Genomic DNA, 18,239 nt, shown 5'->3' on the forward strand with positions numbered 1-18,239 from the left:
GAGAGAATCTCACCCGAAATTCGATGTGGAAGGAATCAGAAGTGCCCCGATTGCTCGGAAAGTTCATGTATGACACTAAGGTCTCCTAGAACTGTATCCAACCCCTTTCTAGCTCTTTAATGACCAAACCGCATTAGTTATGTCAATGTGACAGTGACTTATATAGCTATGGATAGTAGCCAGTGGTAACAAACAGCCCGTTTAGTAGAGCACTGCATTGTCAGATTTTTTTAATGCTTTTTTACAGGACTTCTGTCTTCAGGAACATCGTTATTACACTGTTTGACTTCATACATGTTCTAATGTCAGCTGAAGCTAACAGTCTTTATACCTTCTCTTCTATGTTCCTCAGTTTTTGTGAAAAATTCGCTTTTATTGTATGCAAATGACATCATGTTGATTGACAGGGCCAGGCAGTGTTCATGTCATCCTGCCTGGCCCTGTCAATCCAGCGCCTGACTTACTGCCCTGCCACCAAGACCCCGCTGAGGAAGGTCGTACCAGACCGAAACGTCCGGGAATTATGTCTCATGTGCCTACATACTACTGATTTACCAATGATTTACTCTGGATGTATACAAATGATAATCTGCAAAAAGAATAAAATGCCCTTTAAAGTAAAAAGCAGTAGTCCAAAAATTATGCCTTTTTGGGGACAGATGTCTGCCAGTGTTACAAACACGCAGTGGTATCGGAAGAAGCGTGAGCATTTGCTCTAATAAAAGTATCAGCAGGATAACATAGTTGACGCTGCTGTTGTGCCTGCTCATAAATCTGGTAGAACTAAGGAGTGCTCCCTGCTGTGGTGGACTTGAACATAATGTAATCATTGACCACTTTACTCTGCTCATACAGATGCTGGTAGGTGGAATTCCAGCAAGTTGTAATTTTGTAGATCAAGCGGTGCAAAGGCAGACCATTCCTGCCATTGTCACTAACTACATTGCCAATTTGTAGGACAACATGACAACACTTCAGTTTGCACATATGAAAGGAGGGAAGGGAGAGTGGAAGCAATGCTTTGCCTTGCCTCTGTTTGGGATGTCCATTGAGGAGGAAATGGATAAGCTCCTGGTGATGGGCCCAGACCTGGGGGTGTTAGCAGCTCCTGGCCTTGTTGCGGGGGTGCACAGTCACCACTGCAGTGCTAAACATCCACCCAGTGGGCCATGAATGATATGACTGTCCCTGGCCGTAATTGCTCCTCCGGGTGTCGATGGTGGCGTGCACTTTGCCACAGAGCGACAATTCCAAGGAGAGGTTGACGTTCTATGCCATGTGAGAGTACAAAGCAGCGACAGCTTACTTGTAATGGCAACTAGCTGTCCTTCATCGAGGCTGAGCACACGTCATCAGCTCCCTAAAGGCAGTGGAGTCCACTAAGTGGTATGGCAGCGACTGCACTGCTGTCAACTTGGCCAGGAGGATGTTGACTGACAATGGAAAAGAGGAGAAATAGAGCAGGAGAGGCAGCAGCTGATGATGACAACAATGACTCTGTACTACTTGTGGGCATGGCCTGCCTACTAAAATGATGAAGAGGAAGAGAATGGTCTTGCCCATGTTGCTGGACATGCATCTATTTAGCATATGAATAGTTATGCAGATTCTTGTAATGCAACTGTATTGTTACTGTTTTGCTCCCAAAATTCAAAATTTTTATGTTAGTATTTTGTAAATCCACCTTTGGCTTTCACACTGTTGAATCCTTCTCGGAATGCTCTTGATCAGATTTAAAGGGAACCTATCACCGGGATTTTGTGTATAGAGCTGAGGACATGGGTTGCTAGATGGCCGCTAGCACATCCGCAATATCCAGTCCCCATAGCTCTGTGTGCTTTTATTGTGTAAAAAAACCCGATTTGATACATATGCAAATTAACATAAGAGTCATATCTTACTTGTGTGACCAGAGAAGAGTCATATTTTCAAGCTATGACACATCTCAGGTTAATTTGCATATGTATCAAATTGGTTTTTATACACAATAAAAGCACACAGAGCTATGGGGACTGGGTATTGCGGATGTGCTAGCGGCCATCTAGCAACCCATGTCCTCAGCTCTATACACAAAATCCAGGTGACAGGTTCTCTTTAAGCATGTTTCGACTGAAATCTGTTCCCAGGTCTCTTCTACGCGTTTCCAATGTTGGTGCATACTGATCGACTCACTTGGGTATGAATACAGCTTTTTCTTCAACTCTACCCACAAGTGTTCGATTGGGTTGAGGTCTAGGGACTGTGGGGGCCAATGCAGCACCTCTACTTCATTGTCATTGAACCATTTCTTCACCAATCTCGACGTATGCTTCCTGTTGTTGTCCTGCTGGAACACTATGTCGTCCCATAGTACTCGAGTGTACAAGGTAACTCGTCTTGTAGGCTACTCACATATAGCTCAGCATTGAGATCACCATCGATCCTGGTCAAGTATCCAAAGCCTTTGGTTGTTAAACAACACCATATCATCAGGCTTCCTCCACAGAACTTGACAGTTCCTTCAATTTCTTGACCCTTTATCCCCCTTTTCCCTTGTTTCTTCCAAACCCATTTTCACCCACCAGAGCCCAGTCTATTGACTTTCGTCTCATCGCTCCAAATCACCTGTTGCCAATCTTCTACTGTCCACTGTTCGTACTTTTTTGCAAACTCGAGCCAACGCTACTTATGACGATATTGAAGTCAAGGCTTCACCTTTTTTCTGGCCACCATTGCAGACCTGTGTAATGCGCCTTGTACAGTGCTTGCATGGATGTCTGTGATCTCACTATTATGAAGCATATGAGCCACCTTCACTGCTGTGTTTGTCACACCAGAACTGAAAGACTTTGTGATGAGCTGACTTCATTTCATATTCTTCTAAGGCCTCTTTCACATGACCGTAAGGCTTTTTCAGTGTTTTGCAGTCCGTTTTTCACGGATCCATTGTTCAGTTTTTTCTTGAATGCATTGGGGGACACAGCACCATGGATATATGCCCAGCTACCACTAGGAGGCACTAGATATAAAAAAAAGGTGGGCTCTGCCCAGGTGGGCTATACCCTCTCCACAGCACTAGGCTATCCAGTTTTTTGTCTAGTGCAGTAGGAGGCAGACCTGACCTGCTTTTTTCCTGCAGGTCTTACTGCTATTTTATTTTTTTCTCTTTTATTTTTTTTTCTCTCTTCTGCAGGTTTTTACCTGCTGCAGGCGGGTACTCCATCGTGTGCTGCCACTTTAGCTGCACCCCCTGCGGGCGCGTACCCAGTTACCTCGCCGGTCACCCAGTCCCCATTGACCATTGACTGCATCCGCAGTGGCATACCGGCATTCCCACGGTCCCCGTGTTGAGACTGCCGATGGGGTGACCCTGCGGCGCCCGAAGACATCGGACGGTGAGTATTCCACCTGCGTCCCTGTCCCAGAGTTAGGGGGTCCCGGGTGAGGTCCCCCGTTGTGGCCAGGGGGTGGGATCCATCCTTTCTCTCCCAGGCGGGGAGGAATTCTCTCTCTGGGAAAGGGAGGGGGTCCTTCCTCTCTTCCTTTACCCTCTGGCCTCCTTTTCCCTCCCCCCGGGCCCCTGGTGCTCTCTCCTTGGTCATTCCTCTTCTCTTGCTGCCTCCCCCGGTCCACTCCCCAGCCTCCCATCTACTTTAGTCCCTGGCTTCTGCCGGGACTAGGCCGCGTTTTCTCTGGGCCGCCCGCGGGCCTCTGGTGCTCCTTTTGCCCCCCTCAGGAGCCCCCCTCACCGTTTTTCTTTATTCTGGAGGGCTCCCACGATTCCGTCCCGCCAACGGCGCACCTTTTCCGGCCACCTCATTAATCGAGGCCCCGACTTCCTCCACACCTAGGCCGCATTCTCTCCCGCCCACTTCCCTTGTTTCCCGGGCTTTTGCTGGCCCCTCCCCGCTCCTCTCGGCTTCTGGAGGGGCTCCTTCTCCTCCTAGGTCAGCCAAGCGCGGTCTTTAACCCTCTGAGTGCTGTTTTCTTTGGATATGGCATCCATCTTGCCAGCAGAGGGGGGTCCTTTGATTGCAGCTGCTGCAGCTCATATTTTGGGATCTCTGTCCCTGGGATCCAGTAGACAGCTTTTGGCATAGGGAATTCTATGCTCAGTAGTGGGGGGGTTGCATGTATTTGGGTGTGCCTGGGGCGATAAAGGGCTGCCATGTGGTCAGCCTGTCCCTGTTTGTGCGCAGTCGCTCCCAGGACCTCTCATGTTGATTTGACCTACTTCTCTGTCGGTCTCTCCTGACCGGACCTCTTCCCTGTCCCAAGTCATAGGGAATCCTGTCCGACTCTCCCAGGCTATGGCTGAGTCGCTGCACCGACTGCCTGACCAAAGATTGCGGCCAGCTCTGCCATTCCAGGGACACTTCCGCGGATGGGGCACTCTCTGTTAGGTCCCGCAGACGACCTCTGGTTGTCACAACCATGTCCCGCTCCTACTTGGCATCCTCGGGTCACTCCCAGGACAAGCCTGAGGCTGGTGACAACCCTTCCCTGCCATTCTATCTGCTGCCTCGGGGGACACCTCTGCTCCGATTTTCTCTCGGTAACAGAGCATCACTCGGTCTTCCACCAGACAGATTCCCTCTGAGTGGTTAAAGACAAATGTCCGCTGAGGAACCTCTCATCTCCAGGGTTGGTATCCCCTCTAGTGGACTTTCGGATGGCGCTGCACAAGCTAAGCAACCCGCCACGTGGTTAGCATGCCGTCACACCTACGTGGTGTCCTAGGTACGTACGCCTGCCCCTTATCTGGGGGTACTTGTACCACTGTCAAAAGCTGTACCCAGCACTGCAGCTATTTCTCCGTACCAGGGGCTATATTCTACACACCCTCCTAGTCGGAGAGTGTTCCGGCCAGGCGCTGTAGCCTAAACAGCCATTCTGGTGCTAGCGGGGGTGGGCATTCTCTGAAAAGCCGAAAAGCTCTTTCCACAGGTGGCAGGATGACATTATCACTGGTTACAAGGTGAGCTGTATGCATTACCCCCTTATTTAGGTGCTAATTGCACCCCCACAGGGTACAGGACTTGCCATATGCACTAGTTCTCGCCGTGGGCATTAAACCCCCCTTCTTAGGTGGGGTATTTTCCCTACCACTGGCTTCAGTACCCCGTACGCATTCCACCTTCCATAGGTAGAGTAAGTGCACCACCATTGGATACGGTCCGACTGTCGCGCTATCCTCCCATAGGCGGAGTGTTGCACATCACTGTGCTTCCTGCCTGCCTTACCCCTTTTCGCAAGTGATCCATTAGCGGGGGAATAACTGAATATCTTCAGATATGGCAATTCAACAGTCGGTACTCAACGGTGCCCGGTACTCTTACTATAGTGCTATTTGAGTGCCGCCAGTGGTGGCTATTCTCATTGTGTTCTTTTGGTGCTGGTTTTGGCCATGATTATAACTCCTCTGTCTTCTCAGGCGGTTTACTAGCATCACTTGTGGCCTAGAGACTCCCATCTCCATGGGTCTTCATTGTTCCAGTCGGTCATGATAATAATAGTAGTAGTGCGTACACCATTGCACATATATGGTGTGTACGTTCCAGCAGGTCAAGTGCTTCACTGACTGTATTCTCTATCCACCACTCATCCTTCTCGCTCTACTTAAACTCGGGCAGTATGGTACATGGCTTCTACGGATAGTCTCAGGCCTCCCTCTCAGTTTTTTTGCGCTGACGGGGCGAGCGCTGGCTACTACTGTGGGAGGGGTATTGCATACCACTACATACTTGGGTTCTGTCTGTTCAGTTTTTCGTCAGTTGATGGACTCTTCTGCATCTGCACGGGGTATTCTTTTGGTGGCCTTCCATTCCAGACACGCTCCGGTCCCGACTGGTGGGCTGTGGTGCCCTCCACATCCCTCCTTCTATGGGGATTCCTTCCACTGGTCTGGGTGTAGCAGTTCCGGAAACATACGACATGGATGCCCTGACATCTCCTTGGCGGGAGTTCTCCCTCCTTACGTGTTTCTTCTCTCCTATCCATGGTTCTACGGAGGATCAGATGGAGGGCATTCTGACAAATCCTAGTCGCTCTGGGTGGCCCCGTCGTGCGTGGTACGCCGATCTCGTTCTCCTTCTATGAGATGTCCCTTGTCGCTGCCACTCAGAACCGACCTTCTTTCAGGGTCCGGTCTTGCATCGGCATTTAGGCTCTTGGTTGATGGCGTGGCTATTAAAACAGTCATCCTGAGGTGGAGGAATTTATTTATTTAATTTTTTTTTCGGCGGACGTCATCCGCACTATGATTCGGGTCGGGAAGCCTGCACCGCCCAGGATCTAATATAGGACCTGGCGGTCCTCCTGGGCTTTCCCTCACTCTGTTTTTTCTCTCTCCACGGTCCTATCCTTTCTACAATCGTTTAGCCCTTAGTTTTCTTGATGGGTCAGGTGTTGGTGCTTCTATCCTGGGGCAGCTTCTAGCGTCCTCTGGTTCCCCTGGTGCCTATGGAAACTTTCCTTCAGGGAGTGGCACATGCGGTTCCTCCGTACCGTCCTTTACCGCCTTGGGATCTGTATATAGTTCTTTCAGCGTTCCAGTCTTCTCCCTTTGAGCCTTTGGGGAGATATCTCTCCAGCTCCTGTCCTAGAAGGTAGTGTTTTCTTGTGGCTCTCACGTCCATCAGACTGGTGTTCGAGTTGGGGGTGCTCTCTTGCAGAGAACCCTCCTGGGTCTTCACAAGGATAAGAGTGTTCTCTGGCCCATTCCTTTTTTCTCCCGAAGGTGGTGTCTGTCTTCCACATCAATGTAGAAATTGCCCTTCCTTCACTGTCCCTCTCCACTCCCTAGGGAAGGGAGTTTTGTCATTGACGTCAGGGCCCTGATCATTATCGGCAGCCTCCAGTCCCTTCCGGCGTACGGACTCCGACATCCGGAGGTTTCACGAAAAGGATTGGCGGCTTCCAAGGTGGCAATTGCACGATGGATTCGGTCTGCAAATGCTACCGGACCTCCTTACACACATTCACAAAATTTTACCAGGTGCATTCTTATGCATCGGCGGCCGCTGCTTAGCCCGCTTGGTCTTGCAGGCGGCAGTTTCTTAGATACCAGCAGGGACGCTTGCTTCCATGGGTCTGTGGTTTTTCCCTCCCCGTGTACTGCTCCTGAACGTCCCACGGTTTCTGTGTCCCCTAATGAATATGGGCGAGAAAAGGAGATTTTTGTATAACTTACCAGTTAAATCTTTTTCTCGCTCTTCATTGGGGGACACAGCACCCTCCTAGTATTGTTGTTCGGCCACAGTTGTGGCGGTTGCTGGTTAGAACCCTATTGGGTCTTTTGGCATGGTTGGTGTTCCATGTTTTTTCTTGGTTGGCTTGCTTCTCCTACTGCTTCTCACAAACTGAAGCTCTCTCTCCAGGCTGGAGGGGGTATAGCTGCCAGGGGAGGAGCTAACAGCTTTTACTAGTATCAACACCTCCTAGAGGACATAGCTATACCCACGGTTTCTGTGTCCCCCAATGAAGAGCGAGAAAGAGATTTTACTGGTAAGTTATATAAAAATCTCCTTTTCTCCTGACCATTACATAAGACCCCCCTCCTCCGGGGGTTGGCTGTTTTCTCTGGCAGGAAGAGGTTTCCACCTTCTCTTGGGTCTTTCTCTCCCCCCCCCCCCCTTCCTTGCTGTGGAAGGAGGCTCTTTCCCTTCCCTTGTGAGTTTCTGTTATGATTTCTCTCAAGCGTTTAGCCTCAAGTGCTTCTTTGTTCCCTCTCTGCCCTGGCTCTTACATGTGGTTGGTCACGGACAGGTTGTGTTTTGGCCTGAGACAACTTAAAGTTTTAGTCTTTGGTTGAGGACTGCTTGTGTATTTTTTTTTTCCAGGCATTTTATCTCCTGCTAGGCACCCTCATAGTCTATTTTGGATTGTTGGGTCTGTCCTCTTAGGGCTTCTCCTCCTGGAGATTCCTTATATATGCAGTGTGCTATGTTGTTTCCAACTTACATCCTTCCATATGCAGAGCGCTAGGTCGTTACCAACAGACGTTGCTCTGATACTCTCCTGTTTCCTCAGGAGGAGCCCTGGTTCTTCTAGATCCTTCTTCTGGCTCTCTAGTGCACTCTTGTCAACTCTTGATCCTCGCGCGGGACATCTGTCCCTTATCCTCTAGAGCTTTATTTTTTCCCCACCTTGGGTGGAGTTGGGTGTTCCCTTGGTCCTTCTTGCAGGCCTGGTTTCCCAGGCATCTGTCCTTGGGATCTTCCGGTCTCCCTTTTTCTTGGAACCTTTTCATGCTAGGGTATCTCCTGGTCCTGTTGGTTCTTCTGCACCTGTGCATCCTTCTTTTTGCATGAGGTTTCAATCCCACCCTCAAGGTCTGCTTTAGGACGTCCCATGGTGCTGTGTCCCCCAATGCATTCAAGAGAAAACTGGATTTTTGTACTCACTGTAAAATCCTTTTCTCGTAGGATGCATTGGGGGACACAGATCCCACCCTCTGTTTCTACTTACTTTCCCTGTCACCGTGCTGCTGTTTCCCGGTCCATGATATGTTCGTTCTTCGCTTATGTTTCTCTCTCCTACTGCTTTTGGTACAAACTGGATAGCTTAGGGCTGTGGAGAGGGTATAGCCCACTTGGGCGGAGCAAACCTTTTTTCTCGTGCATGGCATTGGGGGACACAGCACCAAGGGTATATGTCCAACTACCACTAGGAGGCGACACTAAACATAAAAAAAAGTGTTGGCTCCTCACCGTTGGGCTATACCCTCTCCACAGACACTAGGCAGATCAGTCTTGTTCTAGTGTCCGTAGGAGGCAGACCTGACCTGCTTTTTGTGCAACTCATCCTGCTACTTTTTTATTTTATTTTTTCTTCAATCATTTTTTCTTTCTCTTCTCTGCAGGTTCCGGCCTGTGGCAGGGGTGGCTCCATCGTGTTCCACTTTAGTTGCCCCCCTGCGGGCGCGTACTCAGGTACCTGGCAGCCACCCAGTCCCCAAATCTGCTTCCGAAGTGGAATTCCGGCAGTCCCACGGTTCCCGTGTTGAGTCCGCCGAGGGGGTGGTTACTGCTGTGCCTGAAGACGTCTTACACCCTCCTTCCCGGGCCTGGGCGCATTCCCCCCTCTCCTCCCTGGATACCTTCAATACAGCTCTCATTGCTGTGTGGGTAATTGCCTTGCCTCTGACTCTAAGGGCCATGGGTTCGTATCCCAAGCTGTATCTTGGCCCCAGAAGCCCCCTGGTCTTCCGTTTTTCACTCTCTGGGGGTCGCTTCTTCTGTTCTCTCCCCCACCTGGCCCCCGTTCGTCGCGGCAGCTCTGGGGCACTTCCGCGATCGCGGCCGTTCATTCCCGGCCACTCTTCACTAATTTAGGCCCCGGCTTTTCGGGCCTACTAGGACGCAACTCCCGCCTACTTTCTGATCCTTCCCTGGCTTACTCCGTCACCTCCCCTCCGTGGGGGGAGCCTGGAAGGGGCCTCTCCTGCCTGCCAATCCAGCCCCAGGTTCCCTGCTCTCTTTCAGAGGGGCGGTTCTTCCTCCGGCTGTCGGCTCCTGCTCTCTCCGGATCGCCATCTTCTGCTCTCTGCTCAGGGTGCGCTGCACTTCTCCTGGGGTCTGGTAGGCAGCCTCTGGCTGAATTGATCTGCAGGCTCCTTTCCCTCCCTCCCCCTCTTGTTTGCTGCATTCTCCTGCAGCCCTGCCACCTGCTCTATAGCTGCTGCAGCACCTCTTGGGAACGTGGCATACGGGGACAGATAGGACAGCCCTGCTGCTCTTTGAGGGCCTCCTCTCCCAGCCTCCCTATCGGATCGCCATGTATTTACGTGCGTCCGTTGTCTACGAAGGTTTTCATAAGGTCGCCTTGTCCCCCCTCCCACCCTTTTTGTGTGTAGGTCCCCCCTGAATGGGCTCCCTTCATGTCAGGCCATGGGAATCTTGCCTGACTCGCCCAATCCCTGGCAGAGTCGCTGGAGCGCTACCTACAAATTGCGGTTTCCTTCCCTTCCCCCCCAGGGTCCTCCCTACAGTGGGTCACGCTCAGGTACAGGGTCACGCAAGAAGTAGCCCACGGACCCTCCTCGGGTGGTCTCAACTAGCTTCCACCCCTCCTCGGCATCCTTGGGTCGCCCCAGGACAGGCCTGAGGCTGGTGACGAAGCCTTCTCTGTCAGTTGCCTCTGGGGACACCTCTGCACCAATTCCCTCGGAACAGAGCATCAGGCGGTCTTCCACCATGCAGAATCCCTCTGTGTGGTCAAGTCAAACGTGCACGGTGGTACCTACCCTACCCAGGTTTGGTGCCCCTCTAGTGGACTTTCGGATGGCGCTCTCCTGCCTGCACAGGTGTTTACCGCTCAGGTAAGGCAGCCGTCACCGTGCTTAGCAACGGGGACACCTACACTGTGTCTCTGGTACGTACGCCCTCGTAGGCTGTACACGACAGACCTTCCTGGTTCCCCTATCCAGGGGCTATGTTCTGGGCAAGCTGATAATTCAGGCAATCGCCACTTATAGGGTTGGCAACCCTTCTCGGCCTCTAAAGGTTCTTTTGTAGTGCCTGTACCAGAGAATACAGGCCGGCTTCTATGCCGTGGCGATTACATCTGTCTGTTTCCAGCCGCCTTGTTACTTTTATAGGTAGAGTTCCAACACCTACTCCAGATGCTGTAGCCATTACTCCTGACTTACTCTTTGGTGTTCCATGCGGCGCTATTTCCCCCTACAGGGCGAGATATACAGGCCGCCTTCAATTGCCGTAGCAATTGCACCTGTCTGTTTCCAGCCACCTTGCTCCCTTCCCGGGTAGAGTACCTACACCATCTCCTGATGCCGTATCCAGTATCCCTGTTGGGCTCTATTGTGTTCCGTGGGGCACTATTTCTCCCTTTCCGGCGAGATATAGAGGCCTCTCTCTTGCTGTAGCAATTGCCTCTGTTTGGTTCTAGTGGGCACCAGGCTGCCACCTTGTTCCCTTCATAGGTAGAGTGCCTTCACTATCTCCAGAGGCTGTTGCCGTTGCTCCTGTCTGGCTTTATGGTGTACCTTGCGGCACTATTTCTCCCTCACCGGACGTGATATTGAGGCCAACTTTTATTGCCGTGGCCACTGCACCTACCTCATCATAGTATCCACCAAACAGCCATCTTACTCCCTTCTTAGGTAGAGTTTCTGCACCGTCTCTGATGCTGTAGCCGTTACACCTGTCTGGCTCTATGGTGTACTATGCGGCCCTGTTTCCCTCTTTTTAGGTGAAATGGAGGGCCTCCTTCAGTTGCCATTGCACTTACTTAATTGTGGTGTGCACCTGTCGTTCTTTGTGGTACCGTGCGGCCCTATTTTCCCTTTCCAGAGCGGGCTATAGGTACCATTGCTACGTGGCAGCCGTTGCACTTCTCTGGTCCTAGGGTCCACAATGCGGCCACATCGCTCTTATCTTAATTCTAGTACCTCTACCATCTCCAGATGCTGTACCATTGCACCTCTCTGGTCGTATCTCTACGCTACACAGCCGTATTTCTACCTTACAGGTTGAGGACCTGCTCCCTCCAAATGCGGTCGCATTCCCGGATGCTGTGGCTTTGTTTCTATCCTCCTTAGAGTGCAACATGCAGCCGCTTTACCTCGGTTTTAGGCGTGCATTTTTAGTACCCACGTCCTGGGCCCTATGGTGCAATCTGTGGCCCATACAGTTTCTGTATTACTGGGTGCTTCCTTCCCCGGGCTCTTAGCTGCGGATGTTGGTTACTTCCCTTTTTGCTTCTTCCATTCATCTGCCACTCCGTTACTGTCGTGCTCCTTGTACATTCTCAAGGCACTGTCCACAACGGCCATCCTGGTTCAGCATGTACATGGTAACCATATCTGGCAGGGCTATTTCTGGTGTACCCAGTATAGGGCTGATCTGTTCTGATCTGATGGGTGGTCCACATACAACCACGCTCCTGCACTCCGTGTCCCCCATATTATAAAGGAGTACCCGCGTTGTTTTCTATTACAGAGCGGACCTTTCCTGGTGGAGTACAGTGATCTCACTGGATCTTCTCCGTGTTGGGGACCATGGCTGGATGAGCATCGGCTGCTGCAGCAGTTAGTGAATTTTCTGCTGCTCGCTCAGGCATCGGACAGGGTCCTGTAGTTCCTTCTGGGTCCGGGTGTTCCTTTATATTCTCTGCTTAGTTGTACTATCTAATAGAGGGCAGTCCCCTGGGACCTGGCTATCGTCTCCGCCTGTCTAGTACTCTCTCCCCCTGGGAGTCTTCTGTATGTCGGTCACAGCTGGTTTCTACATTTCCTGTAGTCACTCCCTTTTCTTTTATAACGACTTCGTCATTCCTTATGCATATGGGTGTCTGTTGTTTTAGTGGTACAGCCCTCCCCGGGACAATGTATGCTGATTGCTAGCCACTATTCTTAGAATGGCTAGTTGTCCATGGCCAATTCTTTCCCATATGATGGCTCTTTTCATTTTTTATTGGATATTCTAGTTTTTGTTGTCCTCTGGTGGTTCAGTTCCTGGTTCCTTGTGAGCCCATAGCGGGTACTCCTTTCTGGATTCCCCGTTCTTCTGACCACACAGATTCTGTATGATCGTTGTTTGGGAGGGGCCTGGGTTGATTGTTCCCCTTGCGGGTTCCATTAGCCTTGTGGACCTCTTGGGATTGGTGTCTATCTTCCCATCCTCCCACATCGAAAAAATTGCTGGGCATAACATTGTCAATAGATGGTTCCGCAAAAACCTAACGGATACACATTTCCGTATGTGTTCCGTTTTTTTTTGCGGACCCATTGACTTGAATGGAGCCACGGAATGTGATTTGCGGGCAATAATAGAACATGTTCTATCTTTCAACGGAAACGGAATACATACAGAGTACATTCCGTTTTTTTTCAGGAACCATTGAAATGAATGGTTCCGTATGCGGAACGCAAAAAAAGGCCCGTACACGAAAAAAAAAAAAAGGTCATGTGAAAGAGGCCTACGTGTCAAGGCGCTCACATGATGCAGTTTGGCAGTTTTCTTAGCCAAGATACCACTATCGAAGAGCTGGATGATGCTGTTGCTCTTTTCTTGGGAAATCTTCTTCATGGCTGCTCTTGGATTCGTACCAGTGACCTTTCACTTGGGAATCAACCTAATAACACCCTGAGCTATTAGGGAATGTGAGAACAGGTTGTAATTTGTAGTCTACAAGAAGACCACCAGGAGCAAAACTGTAACAATGCAAGAATCTGCAGATCTAATCATCTGCTAAACAGCTGTAAGTCCAATTTATGTATGAGATAGACAAGTGTTCGAAGATGTAGTTGAATGGTGAGATGAAAGTCAAAAGTTCAAAACATTGTTACCCTTTTGCTCGTCACTGTGTATCATACTAAAGCCCACTAACAGCTGCAAAGGGAAAAAGCGGGTGACCCTATAGTGCATATGTTTGGCTTCTTCCATTACAGTCTATTAGTTTTACCAGAACAGCAAAAATCCAATAGCCTTTAATGAAGTAAGGGAGAATACTGTGCACCCCCATTGGCTTCTTTTCCTCCCACAACTTTTACTGTACAAAAAAAGAAGTCATGGAACCCGCCACTTTGTATCATCATATTTATAGGGTCACTGAGTTTTGGTAAAGCCTTGTCATAGAGACACCCTAACTAAGAGCAAAGCATGCATATCGCTCTCTCTTTCCTCTCTGCAGAGGGGCCCATCTCAATTCCGTCTCTTTCAGTGAGGGGAGAGAGCGCGATATTTGTGCACCTCTGTCCCCTCGTTCTAGTAATCGTTCAGGGTCTCAATGCTCAAACCCCCACCGATGAAAGCCTATGAAAGTTTTTTTCTTTCCGTGTCCATTTTTTATTTTTTTTTGTGACCGTACGCAGAACCTGTCCTATTATTGTCCACATTAGGGACAAGGATAGGACTGTTCTATTAGGTGCCAGCTGTTCCGTTCTGCAAAATACGGAATGCACACGTATTTTTTGCGGACCGCAAAATACATATGGTTGTGTGCATGAGCCTTAAGGAGGTGTATGCGGACAAGCAAGCACCCAATCAACTCATAATTGCATCATGCGCCCTTGGGAATCATGGGGCGCCATCACTAAACTGAGCTAGGGGAACAAGAATTTGATACACTGATTAAGCTGATTTCTCTCTCTACTTTTGCATAGGCCCAATGTGGAATGTCGCAGTATGCGCTTTGGCATGCTAAAAGACCATCGTACTGTGACCGGGCAAGTTACAGCGTTTGATGGTTCCATTCTCTACCTTCCTGTCAAGCTTGCACAGGTACCAGCCACACATGATCCTATTCATATTTACCCCGCGTGATATACTGTGTGCAGAACGAGCAATAAACAGTTATTACTAGAACTCCTCGTACTATGGTAAATGGAAACTCAAAGTAGATTTTTGTGTTTTGCAGTCAGTCGATCTAGAGAGTGAGCGCCGAACAGATGGGCAGAAGATAAAAATCACTATACAAATGACCAAGATCCTGGAGCCCAGTTCAGACCTTTGCATTCCATTTTATAATGTTTTGATGAGAAGGTAGGGGACTTGTTGGGTTTTATTTGTTGGAGCCTAGCTTTTTCTTACTATCTTTTATGTAACGGCTGACAAACCACTAGCTAGCCAATATATCTAGATACGTATCTGCTGGCTACAGTCTGTTTGGATTGCTGTAAGACACACAAATATATATATATATATATATATATACATACATATACATATACATATACATATATGGACTTGTCTTGCATTTTAAAGGGCATCTGAAAGCAGATTTGTACCTATGACACTGGCTGACCTATTACATGTACGTGTGGCAGCTGAAGGGATCTGTGTTGGTCCCATGTTCATATGTGCCCGCATTGCTGAGAAAAATGATGTTTTCATATATGCAAATAAGCCCGTAAGAGCAACGCGGGCGTTACCGTTACACCTAGAGTCTCCGCTCTCTCTGCAACTGCTGCGCCCTCTGCACTTTGATTGACAGGACCAGTTGTGATGGCGTTTTTATTGCCTGGACCAAAGGATAATTGTAATGAGGTTTAGGACTGTAAGGGTCCATTCACACATCCGTAGAATGGGTCCGGATCCATTTCGCAATGTTGTGGAACGAATCCGGACCCATTAATTCTCTATGGGGCCAGAAGAGATGCGGACAGCACTGCATCCGCATTTTCGGGGCGTGGCCCCGATCTTCCGATCCGCGGCTCCCGAAAAAAAATAGAACATGTCCTATTCTTGTCCGCAATGGCGGACAAGAACAGGCAGTTCTATGGGGGTGACGGCCGCCGGGTGTATTGCGGATCCGCAATACACTACGGACGTGTGAATGGACCCTAACTGTTGTTGGCAACTTTTAAGAGTACCATGATGGGTGTTATTTGTGGTGGTCACGTGCAGAAGCCATGATTGCTTAGAAATGGCCAAATGTGACATTTAAACTGTACTTGGCTTTTCCAAGATGCCGGCAGAATAAATGATGTGGCACATGTCCCTTTTATAAAGAGGAGCTGTCACCTCTCCTGACATACTGTGTAATGAAGTCAGGCGGCACAGCGTACTGGTTGAGGGGTGCTCGGTTTGTGTGGAGGTAATCCCAAAATCAGAAGAATGAAAGAAAACCGGCACTCCCAAAAATCTTTGCTGGTGATAGATTTATTGGTCACTCATATGACGCGCGGCGTTTCGGCACTCACAGGTGCCTTTTTCAAACAAGAAGTGAGCAGCAGTATGAGTGCACTCATACTGCTGCTCACTTCTTGTTTGAAAAAGGCACCTGTGAGTGCTGAAACTCCACGCGTCATATGAGTGACCAATAAATCTATCACCAGCAAAGATTTTTGGGAGTGCCGTTTTTCTTTCATTCTTCTCTCCTGACATAGTCAGGTCCATAAATATTGGGACATTAACACAGTTCTAAAATTTTTGGCTCTATACACCACCACAATGGATTTGAAATTAACTAACAAGATGTGCTTTAGGCCTCATGCACACGGCCGTGTTCCGTGGCCGAGAGCGGTCCGTGGCAACACGCCCTGGATTCCTGTTGAGAGCAGGAGCGCACGGCGTCATTAGTTGCTATGACGCCGTGCGCTTCATGTCGCCGCTGCACTACAGTAATACACTATACGAGTGTATTACTGTAGTGCAGCGGCGGCATGAAGCGCACGGCGTCATAGCAACCAATGACGCCGTGCACTCTTGCTCTCAACAGGAACCCAGGGCGTGTTACCACGGACCGCTCTCGGCCACGGAACACGGCCGTGTGCATGAGGCCTTAACTGCAGACTGTAAGCTTTCATTTGAGAGTATTTACTTCAGGTGAACGGTGTAAGAATTACAACAGTTTGCATATGTGCCTCCCACTTGTTAAGGAACCAAAGGTAATGGGATAATTGTCTTCTCAGCTGTTCCATGGCCAGGTGTGTGTTCTTCCCTCATTATCCCAATTACAATGAGCAGATAAAAGGTCCAGAGTTCATTTCAAGTGTGCTATTTGTATTTGGAATCTGTTGCTGTCAACTCTCAAGATGAGATCCAAAGAGCTGTCACTATCAGTGAAGCAAGCCATCATTAGGCTGAAAAAACACAACAAACCCATCAGAGAGATCACAAAAACATTAGGCGTGGTCAAGACAACTGTTCGGAACATTCTTAAAAAGAAGGAACGCACCAGTGAGCTCAGTAACACCAAAAGACCCGGAAGACCACGGAAAACAACTGTGGTGGATGACCAAAGAATTCTTTCCCTGGTGAAGAAAACACCCTTCACAACAGTTGGCCAGATCAAGAAAATTCTCCAGGAGTTAGGTGTACAGTCGTGGCCAAAAGTTTTGAGAATTACATAAATATTGGAAATTGGAAAAGTTGCTGCTTAAGTTTTTATAATAGCAATTCGCATATACTCCAGAATGTTATGAAGAGTGATCAGATGAATTGAATAGTCCTTCTTTGCCATGAAAATTAACTTAATCCACTGCATTTCATTGCTGTCATTAAAGGACCTGCTGAGATCATTTCAGTAATCGTCTTGATAACTCAGGTGAGAATGTTGACGAGCACAAGGCTGGAGATCATTATGTCAGGCTGATTGGGTTAAAATGGCAGACTTGACATGTTAAAAGGAGGGTGATGCTTGAAATCATTGTTCTTCTATTGTTAACCATGGTGACCTGCAAAGAAACGCGTGCAGCCATCATTGCGTTGCATTAAAATGGCTTCACAGGCAAGGATATTGTGGCTACTAAGATTGCACCTCAATAAACAATTTATAGGATCATCAAGAACTTCAAGGAAAGAGGTTCAATTCTTGTTAAGAAGGCTTCAGGGCATCCAAGAAAGACCAGCAAGCGCCAGGATCGTCTCCTAAAGAGGATTCAGCTGCGGGATCGGAGTGCCACCAGTGCAGAGCTTGCTCAGGAATGGCAGCAAGCAGGTGTGAGCGCATCTGCACGCACAGTGAGGCGAAGACTTTTGGAAGATGGCCTGGTGTCAAGAAGGGCAGCAAAGAAGCCACTTCTCTCCAAAAAAACCCATCAGGGACAGATTGATCTTCTGCAGAAAGTTTGGTGAATGGACTGCTGAGGACTGGGGCAAAGTCATATTCTCCGATGAAGCCTCTTTCCGATTGTTTGGGGCATCTGGAAAAAGGCTTGTCCGGCGAAGAAAAGGTGAGCGCTACCATCAGTCCTGTGTCATGCCAACAGTAAAGCATCCTGAGACCATTCATGTGTGGGGTTGCTTCTCATCCAAGGGAGTGGGCTCACTCACAATTTTGCCCAAAAACACAGCCATGAATAAAGAATGGTACCAAAACACCCTCCAACAGCAACTTCTTCCAACAATCCAACAACAGTTTGGTGAAGAACAATGCATTTTCCAGCACTATGGAGCACCGTGCCATAATGCAAAAATGATAACTAAGTGGCTCGGGGACCAAAACGTTGACATTTTGGGTCCATGGCCTGGAAACTCCCCAGATCTTAATCCCATTGAGAACTTGCAGTCAATCCTCAAGAGGCGGGTGGACAAACAAAAACCCACTAATTCTGACAAACTCCAAGAAGTGATTATGAAAGAATGGGTTGCTATCAGTCAGGAATTGGCCCAGAAGTTGATTGAGAGCATGCCCAGTCGAATTGCAGAGGTCCTGAAAAAGAAGGGCCAACACTGCAAATACTGACTCTTTGCATAAATGTCATGTAATTGTCGATAAAAGCCTTTGAAACGTATGAAGTGCGTGTAATTATATTTCACTACATCACAGAAACAACTGAAACAAAGATCTAAAAG

At 48.9% G+C, this 18,239-nt stretch overlaps 1 protein-coding gene across 1 annotated transcript in view; it reads left to right on the forward strand.

Moving 5' to 3' along the window:
• The window catches only part of PIWIL2 (piwi like RNA-mediated gene silencing 2), a 255,710-nt gene that overhangs the window by 58,607 nt on the left and 178,864 nt on the right, over window positions 1-18,239 (forward strand). Inside the window, exons 8-9 of the mRNA XM_040414771.1 lie at window positions 14,105-14,222; window positions 14,359-14,483. Of these exons, the coding sequence (XP_040270705.1) occupies window positions 14,105-14,222; window positions 14,359-14,483 (243 nt within the window). The remainder of the gene's footprint in view (window positions 1-14,104; window positions 14,223-14,358; window positions 14,484-18,239) is intronic.

The sequence above is a fragment of the Bufo bufo genome, chromosome 1, assembly GCF_905171765.1.
Source record: "Bufo bufo chromosome 1, aBufBuf1.1, whole genome shotgun sequence".
Lineage (NCBI taxonomy): Eukaryota > Metazoa > Chordata > Amphibia > Anura > Bufonidae > Bufo > Bufo bufo.